This window comes from Pongo pygmaeus, chromosome 18 (genome assembly GCF_028885625.2).
Source record: "Pongo pygmaeus isolate AG05252 chromosome 18, NHGRI_mPonPyg2-v2.0_pri, whole genome shotgun sequence".
NCBI lineage: Eukaryota > Metazoa > Chordata > Mammalia > Primates > Hominidae > Pongo > Pongo pygmaeus.
Window position 1 is genome coordinate 14200462 of NC_072391.2, and position 16814 is coordinate 14217275.

The 16814-nt window shown below is 39.6% G+C and overlaps 1 protein-coding gene across 8 annotated transcripts in view; it reads left to right on the forward strand.

The window, feature by feature from the left end:
- The window catches only part of PARN (poly(A)-specific ribonuclease), a 191333-nt gene that overhangs the window by 75174 nt on the left and 99345 nt on the right, over positions 1 to 16814 (forward strand). For all 8 annotated transcript variants that reach the window (XM_054454916.2, XM_063654684.1, XM_054454918.2 and 5 more), the window contains one exon: positions 1023 to 1097. In XM_054454916.2, the coding sequence (XP_054310891.1) occupies positions 1023 to 1097 (75 nt within the window). The remainder of the gene's footprint in view (positions 1 to 1022; positions 1098 to 16814) is intronic.

Here is a 16814-nt window from a genome sequence, read left to right on the forward strand (position 1 = left end):
ATCTTTTTTTTAAATTGATATTTTAGAATAGTAGACTTTCACAGCAGTGCCTCCTGCACTAATAATACAGTACACCATTTCTGAATGTAAATATTTAAAATAAGTCAGAACGAACATTAAGGCATATAAAGTTACTTTAAGTACTAACACTATTATTATTTTTTTTTGAGACAGAGTTTCGCTCTTGTTGCCCAGGCTGGAGTGCAATGGCGCGATCTCAGCTCACCTCAACCTCCGCCTCCCAGGTTCAAGCAATTCTCCTGCCTCAGCCTCCCGAGTAGCTGGGATACAGGCATGCGCCACCATGCCCAGCTAATTTTGTATTTTTAGCAGAGATGGGGTTTCTCCATGTTGGTCAGGCTGGTTTCAAACTCCTGACCTCAGGTGATCCTCCCACCTCGGCCTCCCAAAGTGCTGGGATTATAGGCGTGAGCCACCGCGCCCGGCCTCTAACACTACTTTCAGTAGGATTATGTGTAAGCGTGGTGGCGTGTGCCCGTAGTCCCAGCTACTTGGGACACTGAGGTGGGAGGATTGCTTGACCCAGGAGGCAGAGGTTGCAGTGAGCTGAGATTGTGCCACTGCACTCTAGCTTGGGCAACAGAGTGAGACTCTGTCTCAAGAAAAAAAAAAGAAAGAAATAGTTGTGTTTTTGAACCTATGTGGTCTCTGATTTTTGTTAGTGGTCTTGATAGGAAAATAAGTCCCCAATCCTGGTATTGCACTGAATGATGACAAGCCCCATGGTTTAATCTGGAAGGATCTTTCTATTGTGTTAAATTTCTAATAGCTTCTTTTCCCCCTGCTTTGTCTCTTCTCTTGAAGTTTTAACTTAAATAACTGCTGTGGTAGCCTTTAAACAGGCTAACTCTCTGTAGTGCTGAGATTTTGATCACATTTTAAATAAGCACCTTCTCTCTCTTTAAAGATAGAGTATACTGAAATATGTAAGATACGCACATTAAATCTAATAGCTCTCCACATGGTCAAATGTTCACTTTACTTTTAATTTGCGATTGCAGGTAACATTCAGATATCCTGGATTGATGACACATCAGCATTTGTTTCCCTTAGCCAGCCCGAGCAAGTAAAGATTGGTAAGTGTTTTGGATTTCTGTTTTGTGTATTAAATACAGTGAGAGGTTGCCCTTCCGCTGCCCCCTTAATTTAAAAGCTATGGGCTCAGTCAGCTTACACTCATTGCTGTCTCCTTTGTTTTTGAGATTGTCTCTGAAATAAATGAAATAATTAGTAAGTATCATGTATAGATGAGAAAATAAGACAAATGTCTTTTGATTCATTAGGTATGCTACGTAGTATATTTTTTCATTTACCTCCATTCAGTTCCTTTCTCATTGCACTTTTTCTAAAGTGAGTTGCAGATTTACTTTGAGAATGAGTAGTACCTGTAGTAAATTAATACTTACATTGACCTGTTCATCTCTGTACTTTCCCCCATTTGTTGATACATATTTGAGATTTATTCACTCCATTAAACTTGTATCAAATACTTGTTGTTTTTGTTGTTGTTGTTTTGAGGCATAGTCGCGCTCTTCGCCTAGGCTGGAGTGCAGTGGCGCAATGTCAGCTCACTGAGACCTCTGGTTCTTGGGTTCAAGCACTTCTCCCGTCTCAGCCTCCCGAGTAGCTGGGATTACAGGCGCGCAACATGATACCCAGCTAATTTTTGTATTTTTAGTAGAGATGGGGTTTCACAGTGTTGGCCGGTTTGGTCTCAAACTCCTGACCTCAGGTGATCTGCCTGCCTCGGCCTTTCAAAGTGCTGGGATTACAGGCGTGAGCCACAATGCCCAGCCTTGTTTTACAAACAAATAAACTGAGTATTTTATTTGCTTTTAAAATATGGTTCTAGGCTGGGCACGGTGGCTCACACTTGTAATCCCAGCACTTGGGGAGGCCGAGGCAGGCGGATCATCTGAGGTCAGGAGTTTGAGACCAGCCTGGCCAATAAGGTGAAACCCTATCTCTACTAAATATGCAAAATTTAGCTGGGCGTGATGGCTGAGGCAGGAGAATTGCTTGAACCCGGGAGGCGGAGGTTGCAGTGGGCCAACATCCACACCCACTGCACTCCAGCCTGGGCAACAGAGTGAGACCCTGTCTCAAAAAAAAGGGGGGCGTTCTAAAAAGATGGAGCACCCCATCTCTTGTAGGATCCTAAATAATTTTGATATTTTGATATTAACCATCAATTAAACGTTTTGTTTTCTTAAGATGGGAAGTTTTTGAATAAAATATTGATGAAAATATGTGTTGTTAAGCTGTATATTCAAATAAATTTCAAGTACCATATTGCTTTGATAATGTAAAAGATGTGAAAATTTTAAGTGATATGTTTGTTTTTTACTTTAACAAAATACCGCACGGTAAAACTCTATAATTCTGATAGTAGAACTGGTGAGTAATTATATATGAAAATTTCTGCAAATATACAAATTCAGATCACAGTATTTTGGTATTTTTCTTTCATTATCTGACTGTCGCAGGAATCCAGGCCATGTTGTAGAGGGGAAAAGCTTAGGCTTTTGGAATCATACTGCAGCATCACTTAACAGTTGTGTGACCTTGGGTGCCTTATTTAACCTTGATGAACTTCTGCTTATCTCTGTAAACTGAGCATAATAGTATGGACTTTAGTGTTATTGTAAGGATTCCATGAGATTAAGTAAATGAACCTTGGCATGGCTTTGAGCTTTTACTGTGGTTCTTTAATAGCAGATTTTAGTGCGGAATGTACTCAGGAGCATCAGACACCAGGGATAGTGGTGGATGCACGGTGTGATTGATGTTGCTTGTTAAATACTTTAATTTTTGCATAGAGATTTTTTCCGTGATCCATTTCCCCACTATCCTTAGAAAGATGGTTTAGAGAGAATCCAGAGGGATTGAATTATTAGAAAGCTCAAGATAACTTTAGGTGGGGGTGGGGACCTTGAGGTTACAGTTACAGTGAGGCTTCAGTGTGGCTGCAAGAAGACTGAGTTCAAAGTCCTGACCTGCAGTCTAATCCAGCCTCCTCTGCTCACTGTATACTCTTCAGCTCCTTTGCTAGCCACACTCGGTGACATTGAAGCTGTGCAGCGGGATAAAAGGAGTTTCACAGACTGACACGGGGACTAACTTTGGCTCCACCACTTGTCAGCCATGTGTCTTTGGGCAGGTTATGTAAACCTTCCAAGCCACAGGTTCCGTGTTTGTTTAAGAGGGAGATAATAGTTACTTTGCATGATTGTTGTGAGGATGAAATGAGATCATGGATATTAAGTTTCCAGCAAAGAGCCCCATACTACACAATCAGTGCTTGACCCGTGGTAGGTAATTATTAAAATAGCTGCTTGGCCTCCCTTGCTGTGAACAGTGTGTAAGAGTGCTTTGAAATCTGTAAAACATGAGTTAGTAGCATTTGTTTGAAAATACAAGCATGATTCCTTGTTTATGTGTATGGGATGTCAAAGTTTCTTTTAAAATTCCTGTTATACCACCATATCTGATGTCAAATAACAGTTGCTCTACTGGACAATTCTTAAAACAGTAGCTTTTAAGCTAAGTATTTTATTCCATGGTAACTCTAATCAGGGAGCTACATTTCAGAATCATGTGTAGCCATAAGAAGCACTCTATTGTCTGATTGCTCATTGCGTTGGTTTCCTGAGGGCAGTGTTGGGTCCCTCTTCTTTGGCCCTGAGTCCTCTCTCATACCTGACACACACTGCAGCATGAGGAAATAAATGTGTGTTTGAATAGGGAATATGGGGAATAGGCCAAGATGAAATTGTGATATTTTACCTTTTTTCCTCCTAGGTTAAGTAGATCACTGTTCTCTTGATATATGCAGCTTTGCTAGTAAAGTTTAATTTTCCGCTATAGTCTCTTTTCTTATGCAAAAGACAACTCTTAACAAAATACTTGGCAATTTGAGCATGCTGTGCCTCTGACAACATTTCCTTTGCGAGAAGAAGCCATCTTTTATGCAATCATCACCTCCCACCAGAAACTGACTATGCCCTCCTTCCTGCCTTATCTCAGCTTCAACATCAGTTTCTCCAATGATGTTTCCTTCCCCTCCCCTCCCCACCTTCCCCCCTCTCCCCTCCCCTCTTCTCCCCTCCCCTCTTCGTTTTTTGAGACAGAGTCTTTTCTTTTGCCCAGGCGAGAGTGGGGTGGCACAAACTCGGCTCACTGCAGCCTCCACCTCCTGGGTTCAGGCAATTCTCGTGACTCAGCCTCCCAAATAGCTGAGATTACAAGCCTGCACCACCACACTGGCCAATTTGTGTATTTTTTGTAGAGACAGGGTTTTGCTATGTTGGCCAGGTCGATTTCGAACTCCTGGCCTCAAGTGATCCGCCTATCTCAGCCTCCCAGAGTTCTGGGATTATAGGCATGAGCCACTGTACCCGGCCTCTGATGTTTTCTCTGGCTCTCTTTGTAGGGTATTGAACCTCATTCTCTGTGCTTTCGTAGCATCTTGTATACCTTGTTATATTGTTTTCACAGATAGACTGTAAACTCTTTGAGAGTAGGGACCATGTCTCAGTCACCATTGCGTTTTTAGTGCGTAAAGTGGTAGTGTCTGACATTAGTAAGTAAATGTTGAATATTTATTGAATTGCATAAATGATATTCATGGTATTGTGACTTGGAAATGCCTTTTTGCATGTGATGGATGTAACTAATGTCTCTGCTCTTTTGCTGTGATTTCTAAAATTATGCAGATGTTTCACTGAAAGACAATGTGAAATTTGTTCTTTATAATGGTGATTCTAATGATGAGAAGGACCCAGGGTATCTGATGTGCTGCAAATCCTATTAATTTTTTTTTTTTTTTTTTTTTTTTTTTGAGACGGAGTCTTGCTCTCTCACCCAGGCTGGAGTGCAGTGGTGCGATCTCGGCTCACTGCAACCTCCGCCTCCCAGGTTCAAGCAAGTCTCCTGCCTCAGCCTCCCGAGTAGCTGGGACTACAGGTGCATGCCACCACTCCCGGCTAATTTTTGTTTCGTATTTTTAGTAGAGACAGGGTTTCACTGTGTTAGACAGGATGGATGGTCTCGAACACCTGACCTTGTGATCTGCCTTCCTCGGCCTTCCAAAGTGCTGGGATTACAAGCATGAGCCACCATGCCCGGCCCCTATTAATGTTATCTTAAACAAATTACTTATTCATTTCCGTGGAAACAGAGGGCCTTTTAGGTCAATAATGTAACATTGAGAAAATCATTAAATGCCTGTTTATATAGCAGCTTATAGTGGCTTCTTTGGCTCTGTTACAAACTATTTCTGATTTACATTTAAGGAGTTGCTTTTTAACTGACACCTTTTTTTTCTTTGAGTATTATTAATTTTAATCAAGATTTTTAAAGCCATTTTTGACTTTGTTTGGGAGACTGGGTTTCACTCTGTTGCCCAAGCTGGAGTGTGGCGGCATGATTATAACTCACTGCAACCTCGAACTCCTGGGCTCAAGCAGTCCTCTTGCCTCAGCCTCTTGAGTAGCCAGGACTATAGGTGTGCACTCACCACACCCTGCTAATTTTTTCAAAATTTTCTTGGCCTTGCCATGTTGCTTGGGTGGTCTTGAACTCTTGGCCTCAAGCCGTCCTCTCCCCTTGGGCTCCCAAAGTGCTGGGATTACAAGTGTGAGCCACTGTGCCTGGCCATTTTCGACATTTTGAATATGAAAGTTCTCTTTTATAGGAAACCTTTTTATACTAATTACTAAAACCTGTCTACTGAGTGCCATTCGGTTTCTGTTGCTGTTCATTTGCTGCTGCTGGGAAGCGGTTCCCTGCTGGCTTTGGGGTGTTAGGATACGTGGTAACCCATACAAGCTGTGCATTTAGCATTATTCCCCCTCTGGCTCTTCAGATGAAGCAGTACATGGCCAGTGTGGGACTTGGTGCCATGGAAAGACTACTTATCTTCACTATTTGAGAATTTTTCTCAAAGTAGTCAAGCAGGAAATCTTTTTTTTTTTTTTTTTTTTGAGACAGGGTCTCTCTCTGTTACCCATGCTGAAGTGCAGTCGTGCGATCTTGGCTCACTGCAACCTCTGCCTCCCAGGTTCAAGCAATTCTTTTGCCTCAGCCTCCTGAGTAGCTGGGATTACAGGTGCATGCCACCACACCTGGCTAATTTTTGTATTTTTAGTAGAGACGAGGGTTCACCATGTTGGTCAGGCTGGTCTCAAACTCCTGACCTCGTGATCCGCTTGCCTCCCAAAGTGCTGGCATTACAGGCGTGAGCCACCATGCCTGGCCAGGAAATCATCTTTAATGGGCAAATCTGAATAGCTCGTTTATATTTTGGATTTCTATATTTCTAATGTTTTATTAAATGTGGGGGAAGAGCTCAACAATATTTCAAATGTAGTAGAACTTTCTAGCCATACTCTCAATATTTAGACATTGTTTTGAGTGTCTTTAAATGCGTAGGACATTGTCTCTCTGAATGTAATTTCTGAATATAATTTTTATAGAAATGGCTTTAGAAAAAGAGCTTTTTCACATATTTTGAAAGCTGGAGATTGGAACACACACAGTAGATACTGTAAGAAACTTTTTAAAAGCAGAAATTGATAAAGACACTTTAGAAGAGGCAGGAACTCAACAGTTATTTTGGGTCATAAAAAGTTACCTAGTAATTATAAATAAAATAAAAGCCCAAATTCAGATAGTTGTATGAATTCCTGATACCCTGCCTTAGAAGCTTTTTCAGGATGATTGTTGGGATGAAGGAAGTTACTTGGCTTTGCCTCAGTCTAAATTATTGAGTGTGCTTATGTTAAATTATATTTTTAAAAAGCACATCTTTTGATTATGCTGAACAGATAAATACTAGAATTGTAGAGACAACTGTTTCAGGATGATTGTTCAGCCCTGAATTTGCTAAAAGGCTGCTTATAACTTTGAACTTTACCTGTGCTTTTTATTATCTTTTTGATGTTTGCAGAATCTGTAGTGATAACTGGTTTTTATTCGTGATATTACTCATTTGTGCCTCATTTTTCCTTATTCATTCCAGTCAGCTGTACCATTTTGTCAATCGCTCTCAAGAACGCTTTTGGCTGTGTTCGTTTCTCTGTATTGTTTGACGTCTGTTTTGTTGGTTTCTGTTTTTTTTCTCCTTTTACTTGCTTAGGTTTACTTTGCTCTTCTTTTTTCAGTTTCTTGAGCTAGAACCGTATGTGATTGGTTCTTCTTTTCTTCTTTTTTCTAAAATCTTTTTAAAAAATTTAAGCCTGGCGTCCTCGAGGTTGTTGGTAGGTCAACATATTAATATCTTACTGATTAGCCAGTGATTGGTAAGAGGTGGTGCTGAAACACCTTGAGCCGGTAAAGCTTTAACCCTTTGCCAGCTAAGTTAGGGAACAGACTCAACATTCAGGCAGCTTGCACGTCTGCCCCAATGTTTACTTTTGTCTGGACCTCTGTCCTCTGTGGGCGCACGGGCCTTATGGTCAGCTAGCAGTGTGTACATAGCTAAGACTCTGCAAGTCATTGACTTGAACCATTTTCTTTTTCTAATAGAAGCATTTAAAGCTATAAATTATCCTCTAAGTACTGCTTTAGTTGTATGTTAACTGTTTATTTATACGTATGTTTTCAATATCATTAAGTTGGAAAAGTTTTGTGATTTCTTCTTTGATTCTGGATTATTTAGAAATGTGTTGTTTCATTTCCAAATGCTTAGAATTTCGTTAGATTTCTTGTTACTAATTTATAATTTCATTCTGTTGTGACTAAAGATTTCAATAGGATTTCAGTCCTCTTAAATTTACTAGAATTTCCTTTATAGTCAGGCATAAGGTCTATGTTTTTGAACATACTGTGTGCACTTAAAAAGAACATCAATATTGGTTAGTATTATTCATATATCCTGCATCCTTTTTTTGATGTTTTTCTTTGAGACAGAGTCTGGCTGTGTCACCCAGGCCAGAGTACGGTCTCGGCTCACTGTAACCTCCACCTCCTGGGCTCAAGCCATCCTCCCACTTCAGCTTCCTGAGTAGCTGGGACTACAGACGCACGCTAGGATGCCTGGCTAATTTTTGTATTTTTTTGTAGAGATGGAGTTTCACCATGTTGCCGAGGCTGACCTTGAACTCATGAGCTCAAGCAATCCTCCCACCTCAGCCTCCCAAAGTGCCGGGATTACAGGCATGAGCCACTGTGCCCAGTCTTATTCTATATCTTTACTGACTTTTTTAGATTTAGTTGTTGTATCAGTTTTTGAGAAGGGTTAAAATCGCCTGTGATTGTAGAATTGTCTGTTTACCCTTTTAATCTTGTCAATTTTCATGTCATGTATTTTGTGGCTGTATTATTAGGGGCATACATATTTACAATTGTTTTGTCTTTCTGATAAACTGGCCTCTTTATAAAATGTTCTCCTTTATCTTTTGTAATACTATTATTTTTAAGTCTACCTTATCTGATATTATAATAACTTCATCCTCCTTATGTTTTTTATATTTGCCTGGTGTATTCTTTTATTATTATTTTTCTTTTTGATATAGAGTCTCATTCTGTTGCCCAGGCAGAAGTGCAGTGGTGCGATCTCAGCTTACTGCAACCTCCACCTCCTGGGTTTAAGTGATTCTTCTGCCTCAGCCTCCCGAGTAGCTGAGATTACAGGTGTGTGCCACCATGCCCAGCTAATTTTTGTATTTTTAGTAGAGACAGGGTTTTGCCATGTTGCCCAGGCTGGTCTCGATCTTCTTGCCTCAAGTGACCCACCTGCCTTGACCTTCCAAAGTGCTGAGATTACAGGTGTGAGCCGCCACACCCAGCCAAATTGGTCTTTTCCTTCTATTTATTCTAGACCTATCTGTGTATGCACAAGATGAGTCTCTTGTAGACAGCGTATAGCTGGGTTTTGGTTTTCTTTTTTTTGAGATGGAGTCTTGCTCTGTCACCTAGGCTAGAGTACAATGGCATGATCTTGGCTCACTGCAACCTCCGCCTCCCGGGTTCAAGCGATTCTCCTGCCTCTGCCTCCCAAGTAGCTGGGATTACAGGCATGCACCCCCATGCCTGGCTAATTTTGTATTTTTAGTAGAGACGGTTTCTCCATCTTGGTCAGGCTGGTCTTGAACTCCCAACCTCAGGTGATCTTCCCGCGTCGGCCTTCCAAAGTGCTGGGATTACAGGCGTGAGCCACCGTGCCCGGCCGGGTTTTGCTTTTTTATCTCTTCTGATGACTCTGAAATTTAATTGGAGTATTTAGTCCAATTTAATGTCCTTATTGATATGGTTAGGTCTGTCATTTTAAAATTTGCTTTTTGTTTCCTTTCTCTGTGTTTTGTTCTTCTGTATACTCCCTTTTCTGCCTTCTTTTGGATTATTTGAATTTTTAAAAAGAATTCCGTTTTAATTTCTCTGCTGGCTTTTTTATCTTTTTGCATTATTTTTAGTGGTTGCTTTACAAATTTAAATATCTATCCATAACTTTTAACAGTCTTCTCAGAGTTCATATTATACCATTTCACATAGAATGTAGAGACCTTACAATCATATAGGTTCATTTACAACCATTCCTTGTAGTCTTTTAGGCTTTAACTGGGCATATGTATTACATCTGCATTCATTATAAATCCCACAAAGTGGTGTTACAATTTTACTTTAAACTCTCTATGTATTTTAAGAAATAAGGAGAAAAAAATATTTAGTCAGATATTTGCCATTTTCAGTGTTCCTCATTCATTCCTGAAGATCCAGGTTTCTTTTTTGGTATCCTTTTCTTTCAGCTTTGTGAATTTACTTTAGTATTTCTTGTATTGATGGTTTGGTTGGCAGCTGATTCTCTAATTTTTTCTTTATCTGAAAATGTCTTTATTTTGCCTTTATTCACATAGGATATTTTCACCAGATATAGAATTCTGGGTTTTTCTTTCAGTGTTTTGAAGCTGTAGTTCCACTGTCTTCTGGCCTCCATGGTTTAAGATGAGATGTTTGTGTCATTTGAATTGTCGTTTTCCTGTATATAATGTGTTAATTTTCTCTGGTTATTTTCAAGATTTTCTATTTATGATTGGTTTTAGCAGTTTGAATATAATGCACTTAGGCGTAGCTTTCTTTGCAATTGTCCTGTTGGGGTTGGCTGAACTTATTGAGTCTATAAATTTATAGTTTTTGCTGGATTTGGGAAGTTTTTAGACATTATTCAAATAATCTTTGTGTTCCATATTATCTTGCTTCTCCTCTGAGACTCCAGGTACCCACATGTAGGAGATCTTTTGATGTTTTGGTATTTCCTAATGCTCTGTTCCTTTTTTCTGTGTTCATTTCTTTGTCTTCTTCAGGTTATATATTTTCTATCTATCCACAGGCTCACTGACTCTTTCCTCTGACATCATTTTTCTGCTATTAAGCCCATCCAGTGAATTTTTATTGCATATATTGTATATTTTAGTTATGTATTTTCATTCAATTTATTTTTTCTGTTTCTCTGTAGAGAGTTTCTTTCATTTGGAGCCTATGTTTGTTTTCTTTTCTTTTCTTTTCTTTTTTTTTTTTTTTTTAATTTTTTGAGTTCCTGGCCACTTAGTCTTTATTTCTTTACCTCATTGAACATAGTTATAATAGGTTGTTTAAAGTCCTTGTCTGCTGGCTGTGTTGGTGCACATTTTTATTCCCGGCTACTAGGGAGGCTATGGTGGAAGGATTGCTTGAGCCCAGTTTGAGGCTGTAATGAGCTGTAACTGTACCACTCCACTCCAGCCTGAGAGATACAGCGAGACCCTGTCTCTTAAAAAAGTTAAAAAAAGAAGAAAAAAAAAAAAGCCCAGGTGTGGTGGCTCATGACTGTAATCATGGTACTTGTAGAGGCAAAGGAGGGAAGATGGCTGGAGCTTAGGAGTTTGAGACCAGCCTGGGCAACATAGTGAGAACCTGTCTCTACTAAAAATAAACAAAATTAGTCAGGCATGGTGGCATGTACCTGTAGTCCCAGCTACTTAAGAGGCTGAGGTGAGAGGATCCCCTGAGCTCAGGAGGTCAAGGTTGCATTGAACCAATATCATGGCACTGCACTCCAGCCTGGGTGACAGAGCAAGACCCTGTCTCAAAAAAAAGTCATTGTCTAATAATTCCAACATCTGCATCATCTGAGGGTTGTTGATACCTGTTGTTGGGATGGTTTCCCTTGAGAATGGGTCATGTTTTCCTGGTTCTTTGTGTATTGGGTAATTTGGGATTGAGTAATTTCATTGGTTTCCTGGACATTGTGAATGTTCTCTTGTGGAGACTCTGGATTTAGTTACATTCCTTAGAAGAATGTTGATATTTGTATTTTAATTTCAGCAGGTAATAGGCCTGGTGCAGTGGCTCACGCCTGTAATCCCAGCACTTTGGGAGGCTGAGGAGGGCAGATCACTTGAGGTCAGGAGTTCGAGACCAGCCTGGCCAGCATGGTAGAATCCTGTCTCTACTAAAAAATACAAAAATTATCTGGACATGGTAGCACGTACCTGTAATCCCAGCTACTCGGGCGGCTAAGGCAGGAGAATCACTTGAACCCAGGAGGCAGAGGTTGCAGTGAGCCGAGATCGCACCACTGCACTCCAGCCTGGGCAACAGAGCGAGACTCCATCTCAAAAAATAAATAAATAAAAATGAAAAATAATTTCAGCAGATAATTAACTTTGTTAGACTCAAACTACAAACTTTTTCATGGCTGTGGTGGGTTGTGGCTCAGAACTTAGCTTAGATTGCTCTCAGTTTGCCACATGCATGGTTTAGGGTCAACCAGAGACTTGGGCTGGGTCTATATACCAATATGAGTTTCTTCTTCTTCTCTGGCTCCCTGTTTTCCAGAATTCCTTCCTCACTCTCTGTTGCCCCTCTTTGCCCCTAAGCTTCTTCCATAAGGACTTCCTCACCTTTGATTTTTTAAAAAGTTATTTAGTTTCATGACATACCCTGCATGTAGCATTCAAAACCTGTGCTTTTTAAAAAAAAAAAAAAAAATGATGTTTTGCCATGATGTCCAGGCTGGTCTCAAACCCCTGAGATCAAGCTATCCACTTGCCTCAGCCTCCCGAAGTGCTAGGATTACAGGCATGAGCCACTGTGTTTGGCCAAAATCTGTGCTTTTTAATTATAACCCTTATGGCATCTATTTTTTTGTTTGTTTGCTTTTTCAAGACAGAGTCTTGTTCTGTGGCCCAGGCTGGAGTGCAGTGGCGTGTTCACAGCTCACTGCATCCTCTACCTCCTGGGCTCAAGCAGTCCTCCTGCCTCAGCCTCCTGAGTAGCTGGGACTACAGATGTACACCACCATGCCCAGCTAATTTTTTATTTTATTTAGAGACAAGGATTTGCCATGTTGCCCAGGCTGGTCTTCAATTCCTGGGCTCAAGCCACCTGCCTGCCTCAGCTTCCAGCGATCTGCCTGCCTCAGCCTCCTAAAATCTTGGTATTACAGGTGTGAGTCACCGTGCCTGGCTGGCACCTGTTTTGTGATCCAGACCTTCCTTCCATATCACGTACCATGCTTAAACTACCTCCTTCTGTTTATTTAATAACATTTTCAGAAAATCTAATGTAAATGTATCAAAAAGCATGCCTTTAACTGATTAAAAGTGACTCAAGTTCATTTCCTTTCAGATATATATGTATTATATCTGAAATACAATATATTGATATATATTTGATACGCTGTCAAGACATAGTAGTGTCTTTGCTTCTACCTTTGGTGCCTTTTGTAGTTGGCCAGTATGTTACTGTTTGTTTATTCTTGTCACAGAGGAAATGCACAAAATATTCAATAAACAACCAAAAAATGAATATTTTTCACATGAATGTTAATTTTCCTAATCTTAAACTGTATGTACAATTGGTTTACAGTAGTGATCTTGAATTCTAAATGTGGCAATAGATAAATGAGTCAAACTATGGCATGACTTTTAAAAATAAGATTTCTGTTAAGCTTATTTTGGAGGGGGATATATGATTTTTATGCTGTTAAGTACAGGATCCTGGAAAGCATGTTCAGTTGTCCCTTGGTATCCATGGGGGATTGGTTCCAGGACTCCATGCAGACTTCAAAATCCAGGCATGTTCAAGGCCTTGATATAAAATGCTATAATTTTTGCATATAACCTGTACATATCCTCCTGTATACTTAAAAACATCACTAGATTACTTACATGCCTAACAATGCAAATGCAATGTAAGTAGTTGTTATATTGTATATTGTTTAGGAAAAATGACAAGAAAAAAGTCTATGTGTTCAGTACAGACGCAGTTTTTTCCCCCAAATATTTTCCGTCTGAGTCGGTTAAATCCACAGGTGGGAAACCCACAGATATGGAGGGCTGACAGTATTTCTTTTTTAACAGGCAAGATTTTTACAACAGTGGCTTATAAAATACCTCAGTCTGCTATAGGAGAATCATTATTAGTAAGACATGTGAATGTATGTTTTGTATAGATACCTTCTGATTAGAAAACTTGTAAAAGCAACTGACTTGTTTTTCTCTAAATCACTTAAGTCATCAAAAGCACCATGGAAATGTTAAACAATACTGACTGAGAATCTTACTGTTTTCTGATACCCCTAATGTGTTCAATTTGGAGAATTAGCCGTCTTATGTATCTCTGCTACGAAATGTTCATCAGACAGATTTAAGAGCATGACAATAACTTGGACTCTCCCTATTTAGCATTCTTTAGGGCATTAACTGGTATGAGAATAGAGCAAAAAGCTTTCTGACTGCCAGAGAATGATTCCCAAGTCCTTGATATAATTACAGCATTAAAGCGGCTGTTGTGTCCTGTGGCAGTTAGAATGCAGCCAGGAGAAGGGGAGCACTTGTGCTCTGGAGACCGAAGTTTCATATTCTGTTACATTGTTTCTTATCCATATTACTGGCACTTGATTTTTATGTTTAGGGCAGCGGTCTTTGGCACCAGGGACTGGTTTTGTGAAAGACAGTTTTTCCACAGAGCTAGGCGGGGGTGGGGGTGGGGAATGGTTTTGGGATGATTCAAGCACATTACATTTATTGTGTGTTTTATTTCGGTTATTATTACATTGTAATAATGAAATAATTATACAACTCACCATAATGTAGAATCATTGGGAGCCCTGACCTTGTTTTCCCGCAACTAGACATCTGGTTGTGATGGGAGACAGTGACAGATCATCAGACATTAGATTATGGGAGTGCACAACCTAGATTCCTCATATGTGCAATTTACAATAGGGCTCATGTTCTTATGGGAATCTAACGCTGCCACTGATCTGACAGGACGTGGAGCTCAGGTGGTAATGCAAGCGATGGGGAGTGGCTGTAAAAACAGATGCAGCTTCACTAGCTCACCTGCTGCTCATCTGCTGTGCAGCCTGGTTCGTAATATGCCAGGGAACGTAGATCAGTACAGATTGGGGACTTCTGTTTTAGGGCCTATGTTAGCTGGACCTAAGAATGTTTGCTTTATGGTGCAGTTTCAGAGTATTGAATAAATCTCTCTAATTTAATTGCAATGTCACTTGTGAAAAATTGCTTTCATTATGCTCTCTCACCCCCTTCAAAAATTTGAAGTAAATCAATCTCATTGAAAATGTGAAAAAAAGGCCAGGCGCGGTGGCTGACACCTGTATCCCAGCACTTCGGGAGGCTGAGGCAGGCGTATCACTTGATGCCAGGAGTTTGAGACCAGCCTGGTCAACATGGCAAAACCCTGTCTCTACTAACGGTACAAAAATTAGCTGGGCATGGTGGCGTGCACCTGTAGTCCCAGTTACTTGGGAGGCTGAGGCAGGAGAGTTGCTTGAACCCATGGGGCAAAGGTTGTAGTGAGCCAAGATCATGCCCATGCACTCCAGCCTGGACGACACAATGAAACTGTCTCAAAAAAAAAAAAAGTGAAAAATATTTGAAAATACAAGGAAAACAATTCAGCCGTGATCTTACAACCTAGTAATGAAGTAAAGTTTTGGTATTTCCTGTCTATTGCTTTACTCTGCCTAGATGAGTATTTTCTTATTATTTCCCCTTTAATTTTAGTTGACACATGATAATTGTACGTACATATTTATGGGATTCAGAGTCACATTTCAATATATGTATACAGTATGTAATGATCAAATCATTAGCATATCCATCATGTCAAAGATGTATTATATTTTTGTGTTGTGAACATTCAAACTTCTCTCTTCTAGCTTTTTGAAAATATACAATAAATTTTTATTTAACCACATTCACCACATTCACCCTCCAGTGCTGCCAGAACATCAGAACACATTCCTCTTACCTCACTGTAATTTTGTAGCCATTAACCAACGTCTCTCTATCCTCCTCTTCCCTCTATCCTTCCCCGCCTTTAATACCCGCAATTGTACTCTCTACTTGAGCTCAAAGCTTTTCAGCTCCCTCATACGAATCAGAACATGCATTTGCCTTTCTATGCCTGCCGTATTTTGCTTAACCTAATGTCTTCTAGGCTAATCCGTGTTGCCATAAATGACAGAATTTCATTCTTTTTATGGCTGAATAGTATTACATTGTGATATATACCACATTTTCTTTATCCACTCATCTTTTGATGAACATTTAGGTTGATTCCTTATCTTAGCTATTGTGAATAGTGCTGCAGTAAACATGGGGGTGCAGCGTATGCCTTTGACTTTCTTTCCTTCAGATAAATTTCCACTAGTGGGATTGCTGGATTGTATGGTAGTTCTGTTCCTGATTTTTTGAGGAACTTCCACACTGTCTTTCGTAGTAGCCATCCTAATTTTCCATCCCACCAACAGTGTGTAAGAGTTACCATTTCTCTACATCATCGCCAGTCTTTGTTATTTTTTGTCTTTTTTATAGTAGTCATTCTGACTGGGTTGAGATGGTATCTATCTTACTGTTTTGATTCATGTTTCCCTGATGATTTAGTGATGTTGAACATTTTCTCATGTTTGTTGCCATTTGTATGTCTTCTTTTGAGAAATGCCTTTTCCATTTCTTTGCCTACTTTTTAATTGGATCATGTGGGTTCTTTGCCATTGAATTGTCTGAGTTCTTGTATATTCTGAATATTAGTCCCTTGTTGGATAGTTTGCAAATATTTTCTCCCATTCATCGGGTTGTTTTTCATTCTGTTGATTGTTTCTTTTGCTGTGCAGAAGCATTTCAGTTTAATATAGTCTCATTTTTCTGCTGTTTTGTTGTTGCCTGTGCTTCGAAGTCTTAGCTGTAAAATCTTTGTCTAGACCAATGTCCTTTAGCATTTGTCTAATGTTTTCTTCTAGTAGTTTTATAGTTTTGAGTCTTATGTTTAACATTTTTAATACCAATTGGGCTGAGACTTGAAATGCATTTTTGGATCTGCTTTTTTAATTAACATCATGTCACAAGTGTTTCACATGCCATTTATTTTTGTTAGAAAAATTTAAAACTACATAGAAAAGGAAAAAGTTGTTTAATACCCCTCTCTTTATTAACAAAGATAATTGCAGATTAATATTTGAGATTTACCTTTCAATTGTGTATATAGTATTTAAGTGTACAATATATCTGCAGGATCAAGATCGCACAGCACACTTTAGAAAGCAGGTACCACTGTGCCTTATTTAGTGCCATAGTCATAATTCACTCTCTGGAAATATTTTAGGACTCTGGTGATAAAAGGAAACGCAAAGCAGTGAAATTAATCTGCCAGTTTGCTCTTCGGCCACTGAGAAACTAAATATAAGGATCCTTATTTCTGAGGCTTTTAATGTTTTGTTGTTGTTTTTGTCAGTAGATATAATGAAATGGTTGATTAATATTAGCTGTGCTAGTCTTTACATGTTG